This window comes from Theropithecus gelada, chromosome 15 (assembly GCF_003255815.1).
Source record: "Theropithecus gelada isolate Dixy chromosome 15, Tgel_1.0, whole genome shotgun sequence".
NCBI lineage: Eukaryota > Metazoa > Chordata > Mammalia > Primates > Cercopithecidae > Theropithecus > Theropithecus gelada.
The window spans coordinates 85319384-85341899 of record NC_037683.1 but is presented as its reverse complement, the minus strand read 5'-3'; the positions used below and the strand labels follow the sequence as shown (position 1 = coordinate 85341899).

The 22516-nt window shown below is 39.5% G+C and overlaps 1 protein-coding gene across 1 annotated transcript in view; it reads left to right on the top strand.

The window, feature by feature from the left end:
- ABHD17B (abhydrolase domain containing 17B) overlaps positions 1 to 2198 on the top strand; it is a 51810-nt gene extending 49612 nt beyond the window's left edge. The window contains exon 5 of the mRNA XM_025360069.1: positions 1511 to 2198. Coding sequence (XP_025215854.1) covers positions 1511 to 1537 — 27 coding nt within the window. The 3' untranslated portion in view covers positions 1538 to 2198. The remainder of the gene's footprint in view (positions 1 to 1510) is intronic.
- The last annotated feature ends 20318 nt before the right edge of the window (positions 2199 to 22516 follow it).

The following is a 22516-nucleotide window of genomic DNA, read 5'->3' as shown; positions in this document are numbered from 1 at the left end:
AAAAAAAAAAAAAAAAAAAAGAAAAAATCTGGAGATTTTTGCTTGCTGGAAATAACATATAAGTCAGTTTTGTAGAAACTGATCTAATTTTAGAGTGGTGAAAAATACATCATGGGAAAATGATACACAAAGTGCTGTTCAAACCACGTTTGCATTACTAATGTTATTCCAGGATGCAGTGAAAGGATATTTGCAAATTAGAGCAAATCCTGAGGTATTTGCCAAGTTGGAAAAGGTATCATAAACTGAAACTCCCAAACCAGCTGAAAGATGTGACTAAGGCGTAATAGCTGCCTTCAAATATTTGAGAGGCATGTACAATGTATTCTATCTGGCTCTCAGAGCAGAACTGGGTGAAAATTACAAAATACCAGATTCGAACTCAGTATGAGAAATAACTTTATGGTTATTTGTCCGTAAAGGAAAGGGATTGCTTCCTAAGCATTAATGAGTGTCTTATCACTAGAGACAGAGCAGAAGCTGAATGACATCTGTCATAGGTGTCACAGAAGAAATTCCAGATTTAAATGAAAAGTTGTAGTAGATGTACTGTGTGTAAGGTTGTTTGAGACTTTGTATTCCATTTTGATTTCTCCTACTTACTCGTCAGAGCTTACCTTATGGTTTTGAGAAGACAGTATGATGTAGAACAATTAAACTGGCAGTCAGATCTGGGCCCCTTGTCAGCTAACAGTGATTAGATCTGCAACATTGGGCAAGTTACTTCTGGACCTCAGTTTTCTCACTAGAAATAAAGAAATGGAACTAATTGAATAATAATATCCCTTACATTTCTAATGTAATGTGAAAATTTCAGCCCTACTCACACGTAATAATGGCTCATATCAGTTTTTAGCCTTAACTGGAGTGGTGCCAGTTAGCTTGTTTTGATATTTGGCTTTTGTGCATACTAACATAGTGCAATTTGGATAATAACACAAATCCTTGGTAGATGGCTCCTGCCATATCCTCCAGGTACAAAAAAGAATGGTAGATAAGAACTTTCATGAACTAGTTTATCATCTTCACACTTTTCCAGGTTTCTTTACACAAATTTACCAGTTCTATATCCTACATGAATATATATCATAGATTTTTTTCTTTGTGATTTCTATAAATATATAGGTAGTGTTCATTTTAAGAGAGCTTCATAAGTGAAAATGAATTTTAAGTAGGGCGAGGTAGCTCAAGCCTATAATCCCAGCTACTTAAGAGGTTGAGATGGGAGAACCACTTGAGTCGAAGACTAGAAGGCTGCAGTGAACTGATAGTGCCACTGCACTCCAACCTGACCAATGGAAGGAGACCCTGTCTCTGCAAAAATAATTATAAAATGAATTTTAGAAATTGTAGACTGACAGCAATTGTCATGTAAATAGTGGTATTCTTGCATTTAGACATATATGACAAAACTTTAAGAGTGATTTTTCATAAAGTTATGGAAAGCCACATAAACTCATAGATTATAAAAACTTCAGAGATGATATAGCCTAATCCCTTTATTTTACAGGTGCAGAAACATAAAGAAGGGAAGTGATTTTCTCAAGGTCTACAATTGTCAACGACGGTACTATGTATTCCATTATCTTCTCTTTACCAAACTTATCTGGATTAATATACCAATGAGCCTTTCAAATTATGTGGCGTAAACTTATTTGCTCTCCAGTGTTAGTCACAATTTTTTTTTAATGGGTAGAGCCCTCCTTGTCAACTAGTTATTCATTGAATAGTAAACTGGTAGATTGTGCCAATTAATTCTCATGTTAATGATTATTTAAAGAATTTAATACTAATTCATTTTACTAGGCACAGTTACAGTTATTTAGTTATGTTGAAACCTAGTGAGGATGGTAGCCACAGACACATGAATAAACAAGTATTTACTTCAGGAGCTGATTTACTACAAATTGTAACACGCAGAATAAGCAATTACATTGAAAAAAGTATCAATATAGTTATTACGAATTAACTTTTATCTTGTTGCTTTGTTTTAAAATAGGCTATTTATTCAAACATGATAGCATGTTGCATTCTGATAATGTGCACCCCAAACGCCCAGTAACCAAAAAAAACAGTTTATGCTTATGATACTTGGAACGAGGCTTTCAGTTTTAACTTGCAGAATGGAAAAGACATTTGTCTATCGTATCTCTAAATGGATTATGCCTTTGACTGAATAGTTGAATGAGTAATGCTAAGGAAGGAAACAAACACCTCTATGCTGGAAATGACCCACTTGACATTAGAGTTGTGTGTTTTTCTTTCTTTCTTTTTTCTAGGGAAAGTACAAAGGTCTTTGCAAATGTCAGTGAACTGAAAGCTGTTAAACTGGCTTTTTCATATGAAGCCAGGTAGACATGAAACTATTTTACTCCCTCTATTTCCTTGTGTAGGCCATGTACTAAATTTGCATAATATAATTATGACACTTTTAGAAAAAAGTTTTAATAGTGTGTTTTTAAAAATGACATTGTTATATTAGAAAAATGGGGAAATGCTATTTTTAGATAATTTTTGTTTATCTCCTAATAAAATGCAAGTTTCAGCCACTGTACTACTTGATTAATTCAAAATTTGGACTTCTTTTTCCTCTAAAACAACTACTTAAGGCAGTGTATTGAATTAAAGTAGATTCAGTCTTCTGGTTTTTGAAGAAGAAAAGAAGTAGAGAGGGTAGCAGGTAGGTTTACGAATATAGGTACACTATGTATTGTGAATTCATAGGCTATAAATCAAAACTTATAATTAGCATTCTCATGAATCTTAGATGAAACTTGTGTTTCTATTTGAACACCTAATAACTTTGGTAAAGTCAGAGGCCATCTATATCATTTCACCAAAGTGAGAATTTGCTACTTTTTGAGCTCTTTTAAGTCTAGAAGTCTGGGCTCCAAGCCTTCAAGGCCCATCCCTGGGAAATAGAATGGGCAGAAGGGAAGGAGACAAAAGAAAATAGTTTATATATCCCTAAATATATCTGGTGCTGTCAAAAATGATAATTAAACTTGCTAAAGTATTCAGTGTAATCCTAAATGAAAAAGAGAGTATAAATGATTACACCTCTGTAAAATAAAATGTGAGTGTCTATGGAATAAAAGCCAAAGGAAATAAATACAATGAAACAAATGATTGTGTTGAGGCAATAGGATTATGGGTGAGTTTTTTTCCTTGACCTACTTAAAAAGGTATCTTTTATGTTGGTGTGTTATTTTTTATGATAAAAAAGAAGGGGGGAAACCTACTTCTTCACTGTCTCCTGGTTTTCACTGTCAGAAACTGGCTTCTGGACTTCCAAAATCATAAGACCCCAGAACAGATACAGGAGAAGTAATTCTCAAATGTGTTTTCAGCCTGGCTACCAGAGCAGCAAATAAAAGTAGCTGGAGGAGGAGAGGATTCCTTTATTTGGGTGAACGATATTGAATTTTGTGTTTTGTTTTGGCAGGGAATGTAATGAATAGGATAATAATATCTGAAATCCTCACTGAGTGCCAGGTCTAAAGTACTTTTTAGGCAATGCCTACATAATATATTAACGTTAAAAACTCTATAATGCATTGTTATAGTTACTACTTTACCATCTGTAGTCATTTCCTTAGCCCATTACAGCTTTGTTTTTACTTACTTCCTATGTGCTATTGGCAAAAATATAGAGGGAGTAAAATACATTACATTTCTATATGTTATAGGCCCAACAATCCATTATATACATATTATTTGAAATTGCTTTTTAAAATCAATTAAGGAGGAAAAATATGCATTTATCATTACGTAATTATCAATGTTGTTTGTTCCTGTAGATTCATATTTCTGTAGGGTCACTTGATTTCAGCCTGAAGAACTTCCTTTAGTATTGTAAAATGAGTCTGCTAACAAATTCTCTCAGTTTTGCTTATCTGGGAAAGGATTTATTTCATCTTCATTTTTGAAAGATAGCTTTAGTCTATATAAGATTCTTGGTTGCCTACTTTTTTCTTTGAGCATATGGAATATGTTTTCCTATTGCCTTCTGGCTTCCATGGTTTCTGAGGAGAAGTAAGGTGTTAATCTTAAATCTTATTGAAGTACCTTTGTAAGTGATGCATTGTTTTTCTCTTGCTGATTAAAACTTCTCCTTTGACTTTCAGCATTTATACTATAAAGTATCTGTTTGTGGGCATCTTTGCTTTTTTTTCCCAGAGCATTCGTTAAGCTTCTTGGATGTATAAGTTATAGCTTTCTAATAAAATTGGAAACTTTTCTGCCATTATTTCTCCAAATTTTTTTTTTCTCTCCTGGTACTCAGCACAAGGGCTACAGGATTACAGCTGCTCTTATGTTAATGGACCTTGGGCTGCTTTGCTTTTTTAGATTCTCACATTTGTTCTCTGCTTTCCTCTGTTGTTCTTTCATACTGTCAGCTGTTGCTACTTGCTACTGTGAGTTTGTTTCTTTTGTTCCAACTTGCTTTTTGTGTATTTCCACTCAGATGATCTAGGAAACTAGATAATTAAACTTATTACATTATGTCTAAATTAAGAGCAAAATAGCTCCACTGAAATCTCTGAAAGGCTATGCTGTGAGCAATAGCCAGATAGTCAAGACTAAAGTTGCCCCTACCCTGAATAAGAAGTAGTTATGCCAGGTGCGGTGGCTCACACCTGTAATCCTAGCACTTTGGGAGGCTGAGGCAGGCGGATTACTTGAGGTCAGGAGTTTGAGACCAGCCTGGCTAACATGGTGAAACCCCATCTCTACTAAAAATACAAAAACTAATCAGGTGTGGTGGCATGGCTCTGTAATCCCAGCTGTTTGGGAGGCTGAGGTATGAGAATTGCTTGAACCCGGGAGGTGGAGATTGCAGTGAGGCAAGATTGCGTCACTGCACTCCAGCTAGGGTGACAGAGCGAGACTCCATCTCAAAAAAATAAATAAATGAATAAGTAGTAGTTACTAGCTGCCCAGTTGATTTGGTTCTGTCCAGTGGGTAAGGATACTGGGCTGCTTGCTAGGAGTCTGCTCTTCTTGTGAATGTTACTGCTATTATCTTTTATATTTCTTTTTAAGAAGTCATGAATTTTCAAGAACCAGAGCAATATATCATCCCCAAGTTTTGCCAGTGTTGAGTCAATGGTTTCTAAATGACTCATCAGCAATGTGAAAAACTGAGGGGTAATATATGAAGTGGTAGAATGCATCAGTCAGCCTTGAGCTTAGTGTAGTTTGATAACCATCATTGACTGAGATGATGAATATGGAAGCATTCCCTTTGAAAACAAAGACAAAAAGTTGAGCAGTTGCAAACATTGGGGAAATACAGAGCAGAACTTAGAGTGACTTTGAAAATGAAGGAATGGGTTAATCAACAGAAACAGAATAGGAGGAAACATGCAATAGTTTAGGTCTAATAAATCCTTCCAAACAAATACATAATTAGAAGAAAGGCAAGGTAGATATAAATGTCACCCAAACACCCAGTTAAGGAACATTTCAAGTCATGAGATACTCTGAGCATAACATTAGAAAAATAAATAAATAAAGATTCTGGGTTAATTGTTAATTTGAATATGAATAAATAGTGTGGAACAGTTGTTTGAAATGCTGGAAACAGGCTATATTGGTGGGAGTATGACTAGGGTGTCTTTAGCACTATTTAAGCCCTTATTTTGGTCACATTTGGACTTAGCACCCTTGTGCCTTAGAGAAGCCAGGGTCTGCCGGAGAGAAAAAGGCAAATAATAATAATGATTAAAAGAATATAAAAGAATGTAAGGAAAGCCTAACAACAGCCGTTTGCACTAGTTATTTGGATCTCTCCCAGTGTTTCCCCTCGAAGCCTCACTCCAGTACTTGGAGTGAGACATGAGAGATATTACTGTGTACTGTCCCTTTTAATCCTCTCAGTTCTAGGTATTTCTCTCAACAAAGTGCCATGCAGAGTGTTGTAAAGGAAGAAGATCCCCAGAAACAAAGGCCCTTTGCATTATAGATCTGCCTTCCAAGAAGCTATCTGCTATCTTATCTGTTAGATTGGGCATCTCTGAAGGGCAGAGAATACGTCTTTCATTTTTATCTTTGCACCCTTCCCTTCCTTGGTAACTGAAAGCTTCCCAACAATTGAATTAATATGAAGAAAGAACATGTCCCAAAAAAATAAGACTTTTCCTTTTTGTTGCCTTATTTGAAAGCTTTAAGTCAATAGGATAGCCTCATAATTCAAAGCTGTGACTTCATATTTTTCTCAAATATCTTTATTACATTAGAGAAGAAACTAGTAAAATTAATAGTACAAGGGGGATATTAAGGGTAGCTTTTGAAATGTTAGACATTAATCCCTGAGCCACAGTTTCATCACAAGTTAAAGGTAGATAATTATCCTTTCTGTTGACCTTAGAGGTTTACTATGAAGATTAAATAATAATCCTAAGTGGGAATACTTAGTGCCCTAAAGAAATTTTTTTTAAAAATAAGGAATTGTAGGCCGGGCGCGGTGGCTCAAGCCTGTAATCCCAGCACTTTGGGAGGCCAAGACGGGTGGATCACAAGGTCAGGAGATCGAGACCATCCTGGCTAACACAGTGAAACCCCGTCTCTACTAAAAAATACAAAAAATAGCCGGGCAAAGTGGCGGGCGCCTGTAGTCCCTGCGACTCGGGAGGCTGAGGCAGGAGAATGGCGCAAACCCGGGAGGCGGAGCTAGCAGTGAGCTGAGATCCGGCCACTGCACTCCAACCTGGGCGACAGTGCAAGACTCCGTCTCAAAAAAATAAATAAAATTAAATTAAAAAAATAAAAATAAGGAATTGTTTATGTTATAGCTGGATCTACACCTAGCAATGAAGTGTCAAGCCATGAATTACTTTTTTTAATTTCCTCTCTTTTTTAGAGACAGGGTCTTGCTATGTTGCCCAGCCTGGAATTGAACTCAAGTGATCTTCCTGCTGCCTTAGCCTCCCGAGTAGCTGGGACTTGTAGATAATTTTTGAGGAGTTTTTATTTTTGATAATGTGCCAATTTACAAGTGAATTAGCAGTGAACACTTGAGTCTGTGGAACTCTGATTAAAGTTGGCCCATTTCTTTCTTTGGCCTGTAGTACCTTAAAGTGATGGTTCTTCAGGAAGCTGGCACAGCTGGTGAACCACAGCAAATGAGAGCAAGTGCACCTTTTGTCCTGTCCATGGATCGCTTCATTCTCATGACACTTTGGGTCCAAATGTATTCTATTGTCTCCAAACATGCTGCCTTTGTGTTTTCATTTTGATGTTTAAACTAGAAAGGATGAAGGCAAGACAAACAACAATGGAACAGCTGAAAGGAAAATCCCATGGTTTCAGCAAAGATTTCATCTGTAGTGGCAAATCCTTGGTGCCCAGTTTTCCTTAAAAAAAAAAAAAAAAAAAAAAACCTGATTGCATTTTTTAATCACAATGCTCCTCCACTTACATCAGAATTAATTATTCAAATTTAGTTTGTTAGAGGTTTGCTGTTTAACTTTAGGTGAAACCCCGTCTCTACTAAAAATACAGAAAGTTAGCTGGGCATGGTGGCACGCACCTGTAGTCCCAGCTACTCAGGAGACTGAGGTACAAGAATTGCTTGAACCTGGGAGGCGGAGGTTGCAGTGAGCCGAGATTGGGCCACTGCACTCCAGCCTTGGCATCAGCGTGCGACTCCATCTCAAAAAAAAAAATAAGAAACTTAATAAATTACTAGCACATGGCTGGGCACAGTGGCTCACGCCTGTAGTCCCAGCTCTTTGGGAGGTTGAGATGGGCAGATTACCTGAGGTCGGGAGTTCAAGACCAGCCTGACCAACATGGAGAAACTCCATCTCTACCAAAAATACAAAATTAGCCGGGCCTAGTGGTGCATGCCTGTAATCCCAGCTACTTGGGAGGCTGAGGCAGGAGAATCACTTGAACCCGGGAGGCGGAGGTTGCAGTAAGCCAAGATCGTGCCATTGCACTCCAGCCTGGTCAACAAGAGCAAAACTCCATCTCAAAAAAAATAAAAATAAAAATAAATAAATAAATAGCACATTAATAAGATTTAATGTCTTTTAAATAAGATTTTTAAATGTAAAACTTTTAATTTCTTTTTTTTTTTTTAAGACGGACTTTCGCTCTTGTTGCCCAGGCTGTAGTGCAATGGCACGATCTCGGCTCACCGCAACCTCCGCCTCCTGGGTTCAATTGATTCTCCTGCCTCAGCCTCCCAAGTAGCTGGGACTACAGGCCTGTGCCACCATGCCCGGCTAATTTTTGTATTTTTAGTAGAGATGGGGTTTCACCATGCTGGCCAGGCTGATCTCAAACTCCTGACCTCGTGAGCTACCACGCCCGGCCTTCTTAATATTTTATTTATCTTTATGATAACAGAAATATGATGTACAGAAAACTCTATACCTTGACTAAGTTCTTATAATCTGTGTCATTCGTTTTCTCATTCAAATGTAGTGGCAGTAGAGTCACTCCTTTGTATTAACCAGGAATCAATGGATTTAGATAGGAGGGTTTTTTAAAACAATCCAATCCATTTGGGATAATCCCTTTAAAGTGGTTGTCCAGAGTTGCCATTCATTTAGCTGCCCTGAAAAACAAGCTAATAAACAGCAAATCTCCTACTTATGACTTTCCTGGAGCTTTTCCATTACTTTTCAGTGGTGGCTACGTTGAAGTAAGTTCATCTCACCAGACCTTGGAGAAGGGGAAGGAAAAACACTTTGATTTAAACTACTTTATGAAGAAAATATTTCTTCTACTGTATAATGTAATGTAAAATATTTATAAGTGAACAATTGAATAGCTATTGACTTATTGATTTGAATTGATTTGACTTAATCCATACATTGTTTATGTTTTCTGATTCCAGCAGTTAATTAGTCTTTTTTAAAAATTAGGTTATAAAGTGCTATACTAACTTGTATAGTTCTGAAAAAGAGTTTTAGATTGGGGTTTTAAAATGCTCTTCATCAGGCCAGGTGCAGTGGCTCATACCTGTAATTCCAGCACTTTGGGAGGCCGAGGCAGGTGGATCACGAGGTCAGGAGTTTGAGATCAGCCTGACCAGCATGGGGAAACCCCGTCTCTACTAAAAATACAAAAATTAGCCGGGTGTGATGGCACACACCTGTAGTCCCAGCTACTCAGGAGGCTGAGGCATGAGAATCACTTGAACCTGAGAGGCGGAGGTTGCAATGAGCCAAGATTGCGCCACTGCACTCCAGCCTGGGCGACAGAACAAGCCTCTGTCTCAGAAAAAAAAAAGAAAGAAATGGTCTTCATCACCCACGGCTCCTGTTTCCCTACTCCGTTGCTTGCTCCACCAAAGAAAAGGTCAGAAAATTCTCAAAATAAGACTGTAATTTAGAATAATTAATTTGGTGTAAGAAAACAAGAACTTTTAAATTTATGATAATCCTCATGGAGGAGATACAATTTGTACTTTCTAGACAGCATTCAATGCAAGTGACCAATTTATTTTTATTCCTGATTTTTCCATATTCATGATGCTGCTTATATCAAAGTATTTTTAATAATCCTATAATATATGTGAAAGTGCTCTTAAAATTGTAAAGCTATATTCTATTCTAATTATTTATTATTAGAGAAAAATGAGCATGATGTCTGTGTATAAGCTGTTCCGTTGAAACTTCCACGAAAATGCTTTGGTGCCTCACTCATATTCCCTAATCTGTACCACTTCAGTGCACATGGGCCCAATTGCCAACTGCCAGCACTTGTATTTCTTCCCTGAGGGCTTTCTCTCACTACCTGAGCCAGTTTTGCTGTCCAGTCTGCTGGAAGTATTGGCAGAATTATACTCACTGGAAGCAGCCCTTAACCAAAGACTGGCTGGAGTTTAGGCACACCCCAGCTCCCTCGCCTTCCAGGTGGGATAACTGAGCTTTGTGTCCTTCACAGGCTCCCAGAGTTTCCCCAGCGAGATTACAAAGATTATGCTTCAGTCCCTTAGAATCTTAGCTATCTTAATTTCAGACTTTATTGGTTGCCTTTTCCCCCCTTGACATTTCCCCATTCTCCTGGATCTTCTTCACCTTTTAAAAGAAACTGTAGACTTCCTAAAATAAACTATAATGAGACACCTTATTTTATTTTGCTTTGCTTTATTCTGCTTTGCAGATACTGCTTTTGCTTTTTACAAATTGAAGGTTTGTGGCAACCCTGCGTCAAGCAAGTCTATCGGTGTCATTTTTTCCAACAGCATGTGCTCACTTTGTGTCTCTGTGTCACGTTTTGGTAATTCTCACAATATGTCAAACTTTCTATGATTACTATATCTGTTATGGTGATCTATAATCAGTGATCTTTCTTGTTATTATGGTAATTGTAGGGGGGTGCCATGAACCACGCTTATATAAGATGACTAAGATGGCAAACTTCATGGATAAATGTGTGTGTCCTGACTGCTCCACCAACCAGCCATTCCCTCATCTCTCTCCCTCTCCTCAGGCCTCCCTATTTCCTGAATCATAACAATATTGAAATTAGGCCAATTAATAACTGCGATGACCAGGTGCTGTGGCTCACACCTGTAATCCCATCACTTTGGGAGGCTGAGGCGGGCAAATCACATGAGCTTGGGAGTTTGAGACCAGCCTGGGCGATGTGGCAAAGCACTGTCTCTACCCAAAACCCAAAGATCAGCCAGGTGTGGTGGCACACACCTGTAGTCCCAGCTCCTTGGGAGGCTGAGGTGAGAGGATCACTTAAGCCTGGGAGGCAGAGGTTGGCAACAACCAGCCTGGGCGACAGAGCAAGATCTTGTCTTCAGCCTGGGCAACAGAGCAAGACCCTGTCCAAAAAAAAAAAATATATATATATATATATACACACACACAAAATATATATTTTTATATATATAAAAATATATTTTTTGTGTAAAAATATATTTTGTGTGTGTGTGTGTGTGTGTATATATATATAGTGTATATATATATGTAAAAACCCCTGCAATGGTCTCTAACTGTTCAAGTGAAAGGACGAGCCATTAGTCTCTCATGTTAAATCAAAAACTGGATATCATTAAGCTTAGTGAGGAAGGTATGTGTAAGGCTAAGATAGGTCAAAAGCTAGGCTTGTACCTAACAGTTAACAAGTTAAGAATGGAAGGCAAAAGTTCTTGAAGATAATTGAAAGTGATACTCCAACAAATACATGGATAAGAAAGTGAAACAACCATATTGGTCATAGGAAGAAAGTTTCAGTGATCTGGAAAGATCAAACCAGCCACAACATTCCCTTAGGCCAAAGCCTAATCCAGGTTAGAGACCCTATGTCTACCAAAGATAGAAAAAATTAGCCAGGCGCGGTGGCTCATGCCTGTAATCCCAGCACTTTGGGAGGCCGAGGTGGTTGGATCACCTGAGGTCAGGAGTTCAAGATGGACAACGTGGTGAAACCCTGTCTCTGCCAAAAATATAAAAATTAGCTGGGCATGGTGGTACACGCCTATAATCCCAGCTACTTGGGAGGCTGAGGCAGGAGAATCATTTGAACCTAAAGGTGCAGGTTGCAGTGAGCCGACATCGCGCCACTGCCTCCAGCCTGGGCAGCAGAGTGAAACTCTGTCTCAAAAAAAAAAAAAAAAAAGAAAGAAAAAGAAAAAATTAGTTGAAGATGATGGCGTGTGCCCATAGTCCCAGCTACTCAGGAGGCTGAGGCCAGAGGATGACGTGAGTCCAGGATTTCAAGGCTGCAGTGAGCTATGGTTATACAACTGTACTCCAGGTGACAGAACATGATGCTGTCTCGGAAAAAAAAAAAAAAGCTAATGTAGCTTGTTACTTTCAGTTGAAGCCAATATTCATTTACCATTCTGGAAATCTTAGGGCACTTAAGAACTATGTAAATCTACTCTGCCTATGTTCTATCAATGGAACAACAAAGCCTGGATAATAGCACATCTGTTTACAGCTTGGTCACTGGATATTTTAAGTCCATTTTTTGAGACCTGCTGCTCAGAAAAAAGGATTTCTTTCAAAATATTACTGCACATTATCAATGCACCCTAAGAGCTCTGGTAGAGATGTACAAGGAGATTAGTGTTTTTATAGTGGCTAACACAACATCCATGCTGCAGTCCATGGATCAAGGAATAATTTTGACTTTCAGGTCTTATTAAGAGATACATTTTATAAGGCTATAGCTGCCATAGATAGTAAATCTTCTGATGAATCTGGACAAAGTAAATTGAAAACCTTCTGGAAAGGAGTCACCATTCTGGATGCCATTAAGAACATTTGTGGGCTAGACACGGTGGCTCACGCCTGTAATCCCAACATTTGAGAGGCCGAGGTGGGTGGATCACCTGAGGTCAGGAGTTCAAGACCAGCCTGGCCAACATGGCAAAACCCCATCTCTACTAAAAATACAAAAATTCGTCAGGTATGGTGGCAGGCACCTGTAACCCCAGCTACTCGGGAGGCTGAAGCAGGAGAATCGCTTGAACCTGGGAGGCAGAGGTTACAGTGAGCCGAGATCGCGCGCTGCACTCCAGGCTGGCCAACAGAGTGAGACTCTGTCTCAAAAAAAACATTTGCGATTCATGGGAGGAGGTCAAAATAGCAACATTAGCAGGAGTTTGGAAGAAGTTGATTTCAACACTCATGGATGACTTTGAGGGGTTTAAGACTTCAGTGGAGGCAATAACTACTGATGTAGTGGAAATAGCAGGAGAATTAGAAGTGGAGCCTGAATGTGACTGAATTGCTGCAACCTCATGATAAAACTTGAACAGGGCCAGGTGAAGTGGCCCTGTAATCCTGGTAATCATGTGTGTAATCTCAGCACTTTAGGAGGCTGAGGCAGGAGGATCGCTTGTGCTCAGGAGTTTGAGACATGCCTAGGCAACATAGTGAGACCTCGTCTCTACTAAAATAATTTTTTTTTAAATTAGTTGGGTATGATAGTACGTGCTTGTAGTCCCAGCTACTTGGAAGGCTGAGGCAGGAGGATTGCTTGAGCCCAGGAGATGAAGGCTGCAGTGAGTCGTGATCATGCTACTGCACTCCAGCCTAGGCGACAGAGCAAGACCTTATCTCAAAAAAAAAAAAAAAAAAAAAATCTTGAACAGTTCAGGTGTTGCTTCTTAAGGATGAGCAAAGAAAGTGGTTTCTTGGCCGGGCGCGGTGGCTCAAGCCTGTAATCCCAGCACTTTGGGAGGCCGAGACGGGCGGATCACAAGGTCAGGAGATCGAGACCATCCTGGCTAACACAATGAAACCCCGTCTCTACTAAAAAATACAAAAAAAAATAGCCGGGCGAGGTGGTGGGCGCCTGTAGTCTCAGCTACTCGGGAGGCTGAGGCAGGAGAATGGCGTAAACCTGGGAGGCAGAGCTTGCAGTGAGCTGAGATCCGGCCACTGCACTCCAGCCCGGGTGGAAGAGCGAGACTCCGTCTCAAAAAAAAAAAAAAAAAAAAAGAAAGTGGTTTCTTGAGATGGAATCTCCTCCTGTTGAGGATACTGTGAACATTATTGAGATGACACAACAAAGGATTTAAATATAACATAACCTTAGTTAATAAAGCAGTAACAGGGTTTGAGAGCATTTACTCTAATTTTGAAAGAAGTTCTATGGATAAAATGCTATGAGACAGCATCTTATGCTACAGAGAAATCTTTCCTGAATGGAAGAGTCAATTGATGCAACAAACCTCACTATTACTTTAAGAAATTGCCACAGCCATTCCAGCCTTCAGCAGCCACCATCCTGGTTAGCAGCCATCAACACTGATGCAAGACCTTCTACCGACAAAAAGATGACAACTTGCTGAAGGTTTGGATGATTGGTAGCCTTTTTTTAGCAACAAGACTTTTTTTTTTTTTTTTTTTTTGCAACAAGATATTTTAAAATGAAGGTATGTACATTGCTTTTTTAGGCATAGTGGTATTGCATACTTAATATAATACAGTGTAATATAAACATAACTTTTTTTGTTTGTTCGTTGGTTTTAATGTGCTTTCTATACACACATATCTCTTAACATATCTCTTAAGTTTCCTGAGCCCTATTTCCATCCAGACTGCTGTCCTAATCCCTTCTGATAGAAAAATTCTAGAGGTACTTCAGGGTAGACTGCATGCTGTGAGGACAAAAATATATTTATTTTTTAAATTTTATTTTACTTTAAGTTCTGGGATACATGTGCAGAACGTGCAGGTTTGTTACATAGGCATACATGTGCCATGGTGGTTTGCTGCACTATCAACCTGTCATCCAGGTTTTAAGCCTCACGTGCGTTAGGTATTTGTCTTAATGTTCTCCCTCCCCTTGCGCCCCACTCCCTGACAGGCCCCAGTGTGTGATATTCTCCTTCCTGTGTCCATATGTTCTCATTGTTCACCTCCCACTTATGAGTGAGAACATGTGGTGTTAGGTTTTCTGTTCCTGTGTTAGTTTGCTGAGAATGGTGGCTTGCAGATTCATTCATGTCCTGCAAAGGACACAAACTCATCCTCTTTAATGGCTGCATAGTATTCCATGGTGTATATTTGCCACATTTTCTTTATCCAGTCTATCACTGATGGACATTTGGGTTGGTTCCAAGTCTTTGCTATCATAAGTAGTGCTGCAGTAAACAGACATGTGCATGTGTCTTTATAGTAGAATGACTTATAATCCTTTGGGTATATACCCACTAATGGGATTGCTGGGTCAAATGGTATTTCTGGTTCTAGATCCTTGAGTAATTGCCACGCTGTCTTCCACAATGATTGAACTAGTTTATACTCCCACCAACAGTGTAAAAGAGTTCCTGTTTCTCCACAGCCTTGACAGCATCTGTTGTTTCCTGACTTTTTTAATAACCACCATTCTAACTGGTGTGAGATGGTATCTCACTGTTCTTTGATTTGCATTTCTCTAATGACCAGTGATGATGAGCTTTTTTTCATATGTTTGTTGGCTGCATAAATGTCTTCTTTTGAGCAATGTCTGGTCATATCCTTTGACCATTTTTTGATGTTTTTTTTTTTTTCTTATAAATTTGTTTAAGTTCCTTGTTTCTGGATATTAGACCTTCATCAGATGGATAGATTGCAAAAATTTTCTTCCGTTCTGTAGGTTGCCTGTTCACTCTAATGATAGTTTCTTTTGCTGTGCAGAAGCTTCTTTAGTTTAATTAGATCCCATTTGTCAATTTTGGCTTTTGTTGCAATTGCTTTTGGTATAGTATAAACGTAACTTTTATATGTACTGGAAAATGAAAAAAAAATGTGTGACTTGCTTTATTGCAATGCTCTGAGACTGAACCTGCAATATCTCTAAGGTATATCTGTATTTGTATCCAAATCCTTGTCTCAGGGTCTACTTATTGGGGGAGGGTCCCTAGAAAGATTCTGCCATTGCTTAAAACCTATTTGTGACTCCCAAAGTCACCAAATCATGGAATATTTAGATCTACATGGAAGGAACCTTAGAAAAGCAGTATATTGGAAAAGGGAGGCTTTTGAACATTAAATATCTGCATTTAAATTCTGGCTATACCATTTACAGCATGACTTTATACCATCACTCAAAACTTAAATGTCCTCATCTATAAGTGGTTGCAATATTAATATTTGCCCTGCCTGCATTACTGGGTCTTTTTAAAGATCATACATGTGAAAGAATTTAGGTAGATATTCACACAAAGATTATTATTGTTATTATTAATTGAAGAAAGCTGCAAGACACCAGTTGAAATTGGAATAAGTGAAGAGAGAAGGCATTCTAGGTCTGAGACAGGTGGTTGTTTATGAGAGCCATGCTAATCAGTTAGGTTTAAAACCAAGAATTTGTTTGCAGAATGGGAAAAAATAATGTATAATGCTTTCTCAGCCCAGTCTGAAGAGTGGCGTTCTATGTGATAGACCATGGAAACCATTATATCCTATAAAGGAGGTACAGAGAAGGAGAAAATATATATTAGCAGAATTGCACTAAAAATTGCATAGAAGACAGAGGAAAACCCTGGAAAGCAATGTAATTTCTTGGCGTCTCTTCTTTATTCTTACCACTGTTTCACATCTCCATACATGACTCTATGGGTTGACAGTGGTTAAGCATGAAGACCTCATGGTTGAAGTCAATCTGTGTGAACCCCAGGAAAGCTAGACAAAATGGATCCAATGCCCTCATTGCACAGTCTGGAATTTCCAATGCCCTCCCCCAGGTTTCTGTGAATTCCTGGGTAACTGTGCTCTCTAGTGACCACCTCTGGCTCGGAACTCCTGTTTCTACAGAATTAATTCATTTATGAATTTTCTTTCTTTTCCTGCAACAATGTCCCTATTTAGTATCTTTTTTTCTGAAACAGGATCTTGCTCTGTGCCCAGGCTAGAGTGCAATGGCACCATCTTAGCTCCCTGCAGCCTAGGTTCAAACAATCCTCCTTCCTCAACCTCCCGAGTAGCTGGGACTACATGCATGTGCCACTGCACCTGGCTAATGTTTTAATTTCTTGTAAAGGCAGAGTCTTGCTATGTTGCCCAGGCTGGCCTCAAAGTCTTTGCCTCAAATGATCCTCCCACCTCGGCCTCTCCCAAAGTGCTGGAATTATAGCCATGAGCCACTGCACTTGGCTTTGTATCTTATTGACCTATGAATAGAACATAGCCTTTTTTCTTGACTTAAACACACACGTGCACACACATGTTCCCATGAGGTGTTTGTATACATATAAGATTTTACTGATGGCTTGCAATGACACAAAGGATTTCATTGGGACACAAAAAAATGTAACTCTGAATATTAGATACCACTGATTGTAAAAAGTCAGTTGGTCATTTCCTGCCATGTTTTTTGCCTGTCTCCTTTATTCTTGAATTGTGCTCTCAAATTTCTGATTCTATGAAGGTGAAAATGTGAACATTTTTTTTTTTACTTCCTTTTCCCTTGTGGGATCATGCCTCATGGTCCCACCTGGTACCCCAAAGCAGTGCCTCATGGCATTTTTCTAAAAACATACTTTCCTGAAAAATGGCAGACATGGAGGTGGACCCCTCAGATGTCCCTTGAAGGGCACTTGCTTCAGGAGCAGAGTTGACTGACAGCTTCCAGCTGCCAAACTTCTGTTTCTGCTGTGACTCTCACATTGAGATTGTGCTTCCCCTGGGATGCTCCCAGCCAGTAACTACACATAGTGAGGCTACTAGAGGGAGCCATTCTTTTTTTTTTTTTTTTTTGAGACGGAGTCTCATTCTGTTGCCCACGCTGGAGTGCAGTGGCCAGATCTCAGCTCACTGCAAGCTCCGTCTCCTGGGTTCACGCCATTCTCCTGCCTCAGCCTCCCGAGCAGCTGGGACTACAGGCGCCCGCCACCTCGCCCGGCTAGTTTTTTTGTATTTTTTAGTAGAGTCGGGGTTTCACCGTGTTAGCCAGGATGGTCTCGATCTCCTGACCTCGTGATCTGCCCGTCTCGGCCTCCCAAAGTGCTGGGATGACAGGCTTGAGCCACCGCGCCCGGCCGAGGGAGCCATTCTTGCCTGACGGGGAGCTTCTCTACAGAAGTCCCAGGGGGAATTTGCCAGGGACTCCCCATTGACCGGGTCAGACTTTCTCAGAACTGTGTTGCAGTCGGAGGCCCATCCTACAAATTTAGCTCTGCTCTCCTTTCAGAGATGTCATACCTTTGTCACAGTCTGAAGGCTTTTCTTCCCTACTCTGCCCTCCCTGTTTACTTTTTACACCTTACCCTCTCCCAGTAAATCTCTTGTACATACAGTTTCATCTAGCTTCATGGAGAGAGATTTACCGGGCAGAGGGCAAGATGTAGAACATTTCCTAAGAACTATGCCAGTTTCTAAAATCATTTTTCCCTACCCTGCCACAGAGGTATATCACAGAATCTCTTTGCTTATCATATTGGAAAGTATTAATTATTTGTATATAATGGGTATACATTTCTCCATGACAACGAGATTTTGGTCTGAAGCCCAATTGCTAAAGTCAAATACATTCATCCATTGGTATCCCTGGGGATTGGTTTCAGGAGCCCCTTCAGATACCAACATTCCCAGATGCTCAAGTCCCTTATATAAAATAGGGTAGTATTGCACATGACCTATGCATATCCTCCTGTATACTTTAAATCATGTCTAAATTACTTATAATACCTATTACAGTGCCTGTATATTCATTCATGTGTCTTTCATTCATGCGATTCAACATGGTACTTGGTCTGCAACATATTCAAATTTTACTTTTTCTAACTCTGGAATTTTTTCTGAGTATTGTCTATCCATATGAATCCATACAGATTGTCTATCTATGAATTGTCGATCTATGAATCCATAGATGCCTAACTCATGAATATGTAGGACTAAATGTAAAAGTCTTTAGAACTCACTCCTCTTTCCTCCTTAAAGAAAATAGGAAAGTCTTAGTCCTCAGTCTATGGTTACTCAGAAATCACTTCTCAGTCCACTCAAAGGCTCATGGTTGTACTAGTGGCTCTATTCTGCTGGTGCCCCGTTATGAGGAACTTTGCTGAGCCCTGAAGGCCAAGACACTTAGTACCTGGTCTCAGTAATATCCCTGCAGTTTTCCCCATAAACAACCCATAAATTCAGTCCTCTTAAACTTATAAGCCTACAGCTTTTCTCCTAGATTTCAGAAATATTTTCATCCTCTAAAATGGGATTACCAAATGAGACCCTATTGCCGGGTGTGGTGGCTCATGCCCGTAATCCCAGCATTTTGGGAGACTGAGGCGGGCAGATCACTTGAGATCAGGAGTTTGAGACCAGCCTGGCCAACATGGTGAAACCTTGTCTCTACTAAAAATACAAAAATTAGCCAGGTATGCTGGTGTGCGCCTGAAATCTCAGCTACTTGGGAGGCCGAGGCCTGGGAATTGCTTGAACAAGGGAGGCAAAGATTGCATTGAGCCAAGATCACACCATGGCACTCCAGCCTGAGCAATAGGGAGAATCTTCCCAAAAACAAAACAAACAACCACCAAAAAAACCCAAACAACAATGACAACAAAAACCCAAAGTAAGACCCCATCTCTAAAAAAAACCATATATATATAAAATTAGCTAGGCATGGTGGTGTACACCCGTAGTTACAGCTACAGGAGGCTGAGCTGGGAGGACCACTTGAGCCTGGGAGGTCAAAGCTGCAGTGAGCCATTATCACACCATTGTACTCCAGCCTGAGCAACAGAGTGAGATCCTCTCTCTAAATACATTTTAAAAAATAAAATAAAATGGGAATATTTCCCTCTTCTACCTTTGAAGCCACCTTTGAAGTAATCCTTCACTATTTTCACTTTTAATCTCCATAATGAATCACTTGAAAATAAAGATCTACATAGTCCTCAGGGATAAAACCATCAATGAGACAAAGACTTGGTTACCCTTCTGGGACAAGAGTGGTGGTAACTCTCGAGTCTAAAGCTGAGAAAAACAAAACAGGTAATTTTACGGTAAGTTACTGTTCTCTGTCAAAAAACCAATAAGTCAATCCACTACACACGTTTTCTTTATTGTATTTCCTTGATGGTGGAGATTTGAACAAAGCAAATTTGGCGGTATCATACTTTTAAGCACCAGGTAGTGGACAGCAGAGATTATTATATCCAAAAGAGACCTTGGGATTAAGTAATTCACGTTCCCAACTTGACAGCTGAAAGGACAATCCAGGGTGGGAATGGTCAGGTTTTGGTCCAAGACCACACAATATTAAGGCAAAAACTTAGCTTAAGTCAAAGGTATAAGAACGTAAGTAGAAAAGACAAGGATGTACATAGAATTAGTTTCATTACTTGCTCTCTGGGTAAACGTGGACTTGTTATTTATGTAATCTGAGTTTTTTTCTATGTTTAGACTTTGCATTCTATTATGCGTCTTGTAGACTTGTTTGGAAATAAGCTATAATGAAAAAGGTGACGGTGGTGTGCTGGTAAAAAAAAAATATATATATATATATACACACACACACATACACATATATATATATATATACACACACATATATATATATATAGCGACAGAGTCTCCCTCTGTCACACAGGCTGAAGTGCAGTGGTATGATCTTGGATCACTGCAACCTCCGCCTCCCTGGTTCAAGTGATTCTCCTGCCTCAACCTCCCAAGTAGCTGGGATTACAGGTGTGTGCCAACATGGCCGGCTAATTTTTTTATTTTTTAGTAGAGATGGGGTTTTGCTATTTTGGCCAGGCTGGTCTCGAACTCCTGACCTCAGGTGATTTGCCCGCCTTGGCTTCCCAAAGTGCTGGGATTACAGGTGTGAGTCACTTCGCCCGGCTGGTAAATATTTAATAATAGACTCTTGAGGTTGAAGGAAAAGCCCTAATTTGTAGTATTTGGTTATTTCTATGGTGTAAATATTCATCCAGTGGCCAGTTCCAAGCTACCAGTGGTTTAGCAACCAGCTGGTGAAATTCCTAATCACTGCTTCTCATAATCCTGTATGAGCCAGCACGGGCCAGCTTCAGCACACCACTGATTGTGTAACACTTGACATATAGCAGATACTCAATAAATAATAGTTGCCTTCTCATCCTCACCAGGCCTGAGTTCTTTCCGCCACACTATGTAACTATTGTTAGATGAACACTATTTGAATTTCTCAAGATATGAGAGTCATAATTGTACTTATTCATATAAATAAAATGAACTCTGTCTCCCATATAAAGATGCCTGCATTTCACAGATTTTCAAGGTATATTTGTGATGCACTTTCCTTTTTTTTTTTCCCCCTCCGAGACTGAGTCTTGCTCTGTCACCCAGGTTGGAGTGCAGTGGCACAATCTCAGCTCACTGCAACCTCCGCCTCTCGGGTTTAAGCAATTCTCCTGCCTCAGTCTCCCAGCTAGCTGGGATTACAGGTGTGCACCATCACGCCCAGATAATTTTTGTATTTTTAGTAGAGACAGGGTTTCACCATGTTGACCAGGCTGGTCTTGAACTCCTGACCTCAGGTGATCCACCTTCCTTGGCCTCCCAAAGTGCTGGGATTACAGGGGTGAGCCAGAGTGCCCCAGCCAGGGATGCACTTTCTAACAATGTTGGATCTGTGACCTGCACATAATTCACCAGGCGTAAATTGTAGCTTCCCAGAGAGGTTGACATTCTTCAGAGCAGCTGAAATTAAGGTACATTTAAAGCCTGATGAGACCATAAAGCGGAAGAGAAATGGTGATTTCAAATAAGAATATTGAATTAAAGGCAGATGCTCTGAATTATAATTTAGCTCTTTCTCAAACAGGCAATTCTATGTAGCATACTCCAGGATGAGTGGAAGTGACGCGTTTATTTATTATTTTCTTCAATGATTCCCTGAATAATTCCAGCTATCCTATTTGTTTACTTGCTTTCTTTAAATTTAAAGATGTACTACGGACTTCAATTTCTAGGCAAGAAGGAATGACTGGTACAGAATTACCCTCCCATTATAAACAACTAGAAGACTGTGAAACATACATGAAACCACTGTTTTCAGACATTGGAATCACAGTATGTTCAACGTTTTGATTCCTGAGAGAAGCGATACAATTAAAATGAGCCCTACAATTGAACTGGCTTTCGGTCTTGAGGTGGGGTTGTGAGACATAATACAGGAACATCTAGTTAAATTTCACATATACAACACATTTCAGATTATAATGAATAATTTTTCATATGAGTATGTACACAATACAATGTTGTATTCTTCTTTGTTACATCCGGCAATGCTACCTGGAGGCAATTTTTGGACTGTGACACAGGGAGAGAAAACTCAAATGGACTATCATTTCATTAGGATGAGGAGATAGAAATTCTAGTTTGGTGAGGCTGAGGCAGGTAACATTTCCAGTGCAGAAAACTGTAGGGGAGCAAACTACACAGGGAAAGAACTCAGAAAATCTCACAAGGACCTCCTTGATTTCTTGGCTGCATACTGCCACTCTGTATGCATAGGGTGAAACTCCACAAGACCAGCATGTAAAGGAAGAGTTCACACAGGGCTTGGGGACATTTGAATTCTGTCCACCCAGGGCAGAAAGACTTTTCTGAATATTTATGGCCATCAGAGGGGATCTGAGAGAGTTTATACCTTACTAGTACGCTATATTGCTCCTAGGATAAAGGCAACACTAAACTCAATATAATAAAACTTACAAGGCTTCAAAAGAAGCAAGGTGATCTGAAAGTAGCAACTGCCTGCCAAAACTAATTTCAACATTTTTAAAAGAGGACAACAAAATCTCAACACAAAACAGTGTCACATACATAATGTCCAGCACCCAATGAAAAATTAGTGGACATACAAAAAAACAGCAAATTGCAACCCATATCCAGGAGAAAATCATAGGAACAGAACTAAAAATGACAGAAATGATGAAATTAGGTAGCAAGGGATAGAAAACAGTTATAAACATGTTCAAGAATTTAAGGGAAAACAAATAACATGAGAAGACAATCTAAACTGTAAAGATATAAATTGGGCAAGCAATTTACCTTCCACTTCAATATACCTTACCACTTCATTTAAGTATGATATTGTGTACCATGAGCACATACAA